General features: G+C 47.0%; 1 protein-coding gene across 2 annotated transcripts in view; it reads left to right on the top strand.

Annotated features, from left to right (window-relative positions):
* LOC106812507 (F-box/LRR-repeat protein 2-like) overlaps window positions 1–4,785 on the top strand; it is a 9,500-nt gene extending 4,715 nt beyond the window's left edge. For both annotated transcript variants that reach the window (XM_014816409.1, XM_014816404.1), the window contains exons 2-3: window positions 2,341–2,705; window positions 3,353–4,785. In XM_014816409.1, coding sequence (XP_014671895.1) covers window positions 2,514–2,705; window positions 3,353–4,684 — 1,524 coding nt within the window. In that variant the 5' untranslated portion in view covers window positions 2,341–2,513 and the 3' untranslated portion in view covers window positions 4,685–4,785. The remainder of the gene's footprint in view (window positions 1–2,340; window positions 2,706–3,352) is intronic.
* The last annotated feature ends 47 nt before the right edge of the window (window positions 4,786–4,832 follow it).

The following is a 4,832-nucleotide window of genomic DNA, read 5'->3' on the forward strand; positions in this document are numbered from 1 at the left end:
CTCTCTCTCTCTCTCTCTCTCTCTCTCTCTCTCTCTCTCTCTCTCTCTCTCTCTCTCTCTCTCTCTCTCTCTCTCTCTCTCTCTCTCTCTCTCTCTCTCTCTCTCTCTCTCTCTCTCTCTCTCTCTCTCTCTCTCTCTCTCTCTCTCTCTCTCTCTCTCTCTCTCTCTCTCTCTCTTTACTTATTCGTGTTTATTAGTTCTGTACGCTTTTTTCTGGCTTATCCGTTAACAAGTTTTAATAACGTCTAGCGCACGTTCTAGCAGCAATATTGCAGATATGCACTTGCGTACGTCTCTTGTAAAGTTCCTCTACAGCCGTTGCCACCTGTCGAAGGTACGACGTGAAAGCGCTCGCGCTCACGGAACAAATCAAACAAAGATAAAAACCTGTTTCTCGGTAAAAGCGAGTTGTAGTTTTATTTTGAAATCATGCGTCGATTAATGGACGTTGCTATGCGAATCTTTAGCAACCGCGAGTGCTGGGTTCCTTCATAGCTTATGTGGACAACGACAGCCTGATTAGCCGATAAAATGTTAGAAATACGTGTTCCAGCTGCATGACAATTGGCGAAAGGAAATGCATACACACGTCACTCTAACGCGCATTGTGAGAGCATTTAAAAGGTTTCGTGCGTTCGTTTAAACTTCGAATGAATATTTCCTATACAGCACCGACTCCGGTGGGCTACGGTTGGCAGTCATGCACACGGACAAGCTCTCGCTCTCACCTCCTAATCCATACAATTACCACAACCCAGACACTCAATTACCCAGACACTCATATTGAGCCTAAAATTATGGCGATACTTAGCTCTTTGTCCATGGCAAGGCGGCAGGCGGATGTTATGCAACAGTTCTTACATTCCACGTTTATTGCGCACTGCGTATGGCACCGTGCTGCTTACTGCCCACCTGTCCTTACATGACATCGAAAGCCGTAGAAGCACGTGTTAGAAATTGATCTATAGTCAAGTTATGGTTATAGTTAAAACTGAAAATATTTCTATCATAATTAGATGACATTTATTACCATTTATTTTCCCGTTTCTATTGACTATGAAACTATTCGCGGTTAACATTAAGCAATTAAATTTGCTAATCATGACACCCGTGTTTAAACGTCGTATTTAACCGTCATTATTTAAACGCCCGTAGCTACGCGCTAAATGAAGCACATTGGACTGAGTCTGAGGCTACATGGAAGTCTCTCATTGTTACGCACCTTGATGACTAATTAGATGCTAATTACAGCTATGACTCACACTGCGGTCCCGTAGCAAACGAAACGAGTTTTAAACGCGAGTTTGAGTTTGAGAGTTTTTCTCGCGTTGCATTCATCTATATCCTTGACACTCGCGTTTTACGGCGCTCTCGTATTTCGTGACTATTATTAATTATAGCTTGATTATTTGTCGAAACCAACCCGTCGTTTTTTGATGGTGATAAAGTTTATAATGATAGACGGAGGGTGAGGGCCACAGCGATGACGTGGCTGGCTCTAACATTGCGCTCCTGCACAGACAGGCTTGTACACGGAGAAGTTAAACGAAGCGATGTAAACATAACGCGACAGTATAATTATTATATTATTTCCTCCGCCAAGGTATGTTTTCGCCCCTGTTAGTTTGTGTGTTTGTTAGTTTGTTTGTTTGTTTGTTGGTGTGTTGGTTTGTCTGTCAACAGGATATCTCAAAAAGTTACGGACGGATTTTTATAAAACTTGGGCCAACCATTTTGGTGGTGATCCGGATCCAGGATTTAATTAAAAAAACAATTATTTTGTGGGGAAGACTTCGAACGCATTCACAATTCATAATAAAATCCTAGATCTTTTGTTTTCGAATTTCTGAAAATTTCATCAAACTCTATATTGGGTGTACTAGCAAGATGGACTGTTACGATGTGGCGGAGGTTTGCTATCTGTGATTGCTCTTGTCTTGCTCTGTGATTGATGTATTCACGCGTTTTACGGTCGGCCGATGATTGCGTTACGATAAGGGACGCCATGTGACGGACGAGGATAACGTGTAATACTTGTGCTTATAGCGCACAAGTACAAGAGAGTGTGAAAGAGCGAGAGAGCGCGAGAGAAAGAAAGAAAGAAGGATAGGGAGAGAGAGCCAGAGAGAGAGAGAGAGACAGAGAGAGAGAAAGAGAGAGAGACGAGGGGGAGAGAGAGAGAGAGAGAGGTGAGAGAGAGAGAGAGAGAGAGAGAGAGAGAGAGAGAGAGAGAGAGAGTGAGAGAGAGAGAGAGAGAGAGCTGCTATCCATTTCACGTTATGGTGATAGTTTGTGTCGATGGATCGCGAAACTGACAGCGGTTGCAAATTTTGTTCCCAGATTTTCACTGACACTGACCAGCGCGTGGACACTAGGACAAATCTAGGATGGATTCCTGCTACCAGGCGGATGCCTCTCATGCTCGTCAATCGACGAGAAATGCCGACGACATGGGACACTAACTCGCATCTCTCGCTCATCGTTGTGTAAAGTCTAGTGGAAACGTCGCAGGGATGTTGATCTCGAAACATCTAGAACGTTTCAAACGGCCGAAGTCGTTCACGGCGGAGAGCAGCGAGGAGCCGGACTTCTTCGCGCGAATACCCGATGAGGTAATCGTCCGCATCTTCGCAGCGCTGCTGCCAGCTGTCGGCCATCTTCCGAAGCTCAGTCGCGTCTGCCGGCGCTGGTATATTCTATCGCAGGTAATTACTGTTAAGCAGATTATTTATAAATTACAATATTGCTAGTTTTAATTTAATATTATTGTGATTTTTTTAAATATTATTTACTATAACATATTTTATATTACTTTATATTATTATTATTATTATTATTATTCTATTAGTTACTTATTGCCCGTATAACAAATAGCATTTAATGGTTACTTTTATTCGCTAAAATGTGCGTATAGTATCATATTTGCCTATCGTTCCTATACGACTACATTAAGATATTTCGGTAGCGCTATTAACGATGATGATGATAATTCTGATCTCCTATGAATCATGAATCATGTTTACTCGTCAAAGCAGACACGATGTAGTTCATAGTTCTATAAGAATGCGATGGTGGCGGCACGTCAGATTATTGAGTCCTAATTGTTGGGATTAAATGATATAGATGTCATGGAAGGGGAACGCGAAAATGTGATCGTTGTGTAGCGCACAGTATTGGAATAATTACGAAGAAGAGCTAAGCGGGTCACAAACAGCATGAATATCTTTCTCTACACACATACCGCACAAACACACTGTAGTGATACGAATTATAAATATATTACGAATATTAATATAGTATAGAATATATACGATCGTATTTACGGACACTATAAACGATTTTGCTATCGCAGGATCCCGTGCTATGGACGCATCTTGACTTCCAATGTGCGAATCGTTCGTCGCGACTGCAGAAGGCGGTCTTCAAAGACTTCGTGCAGAAATGGCACCGGGTCACGTGCCACGTCGATCTCAGTGGCGTCGGCATGTACGTCACCGACGGCTACCTTAAGTACGTCGGCAAATACTGCCAGAAGCTCGTCGTGCTCAATCTGTCCGGCTGCTCGCGTGTAACTGATAAAGGTCTGGTGCATCTTAGCAGCGGATGTAAGAAACTAAAGAGTCTCACGCTGCAGTCGTGCCCGGAAGTGACGTGTCAGGGCGTGACGCAAGTCGCTAAGCAGTGCGTCAATCTAGAATGTCTCGTCATGACCGACTGCGAGGGCCTCTGGCGGGATCCGCATCACATGCGCGCGATGTCGACGTACTGTACCCGTCTGAAGTCGTTCAGCGTCGCCTGCACGACGGCCGTCAGGGGGATCATGATCGATCGCGATATCCGCTTCTTCGCGCTCTTCTGCACGCAGCTGAAACAATTGAACGTCGCGAGTTCGCAGATCACCGACGCGGCGATGAAATACATCGCCAAGTACTGCGTGCAGCTCGTCGATCTAGGGGTCGCCTATTGTTGCGTCACGGACAAGGGCTTCCGGCACGCCTTCCCCAAGTTGCAGCGACTGGATTTGAAGGGCTGTTGGAACGTGACCGACGTCGGAGTAAAGTCGATCGCGCAGCACAGCCGCGAGATGCGTCGGCTTGACCTCAGCTGGTGCTTCCGCGTCACCGACGTCGCGCTCGTGCATCTGGCGCGACGGTGTCGCCGTCTGGAGACGCTCACGCTCGAGCATTGCCTCGCCGTCAGCGTGACCGGGATTGTGAGGCTGTCGGAGAGCTGTCCCAACCTGCAAACACTCAACGTCGGCTCCATGAACCTACACGCAAGCGTCGGTCGGCTGCGACCGTCGCTGACGCGTCGCTACGACGGCCGACAGAGCGCGCCACCTGCCGAGAGACGACAAGACGGCCGACGGCAGGGGGCGCCACCTGCCGAGAGTCGACGACCGCGCTCTGCCGTCATACGCGAGAGCATGCTGGAGAGTGCCAACAGTCTACCAAGCATTCTCGAGTATCAGAACGCCGGCAGGGAGACTCTAGATGGGCGCGCACGTCTTTCGTCGTCGTCGACGTCGCAGCTCGGCCGCCAGACGGCGCTGCATAGGCTTCATCAGTCATTCGACAGTATTATTGAGACCGTGAATGGCGTGAAGAGGGTCGGTGGCACAGCACCGCCTATCGACGAGTGTTGTAAACTACAGTCAGGCGTTCGAGTTTGTAAAACTCTGTGAAGGCGTTGTTCGGGGTGACGTTCACGACGTGCCTTCATGTGGCAATGGCTACCTAGCTAGTACACACACACATACACACACACACACACACACACACACACACACACATACACATACACACACACGCACACACACATACACACACACA

This window comes from Priapulus caudatus, unplaced genomic scaffold, assembly GCF_000485595.1.
Source record: "Priapulus caudatus unplaced genomic scaffold, Priapulus_caudatus-5.0.1 Scaffold21, whole genome shotgun sequence".
In the NCBI taxonomy this organism is placed as follows: Eukaryota; Metazoa; Priapulida; class Priapulimorpha; order Priapulimorphida; family Priapulidae; genus Priapulus; species Priapulus caudatus.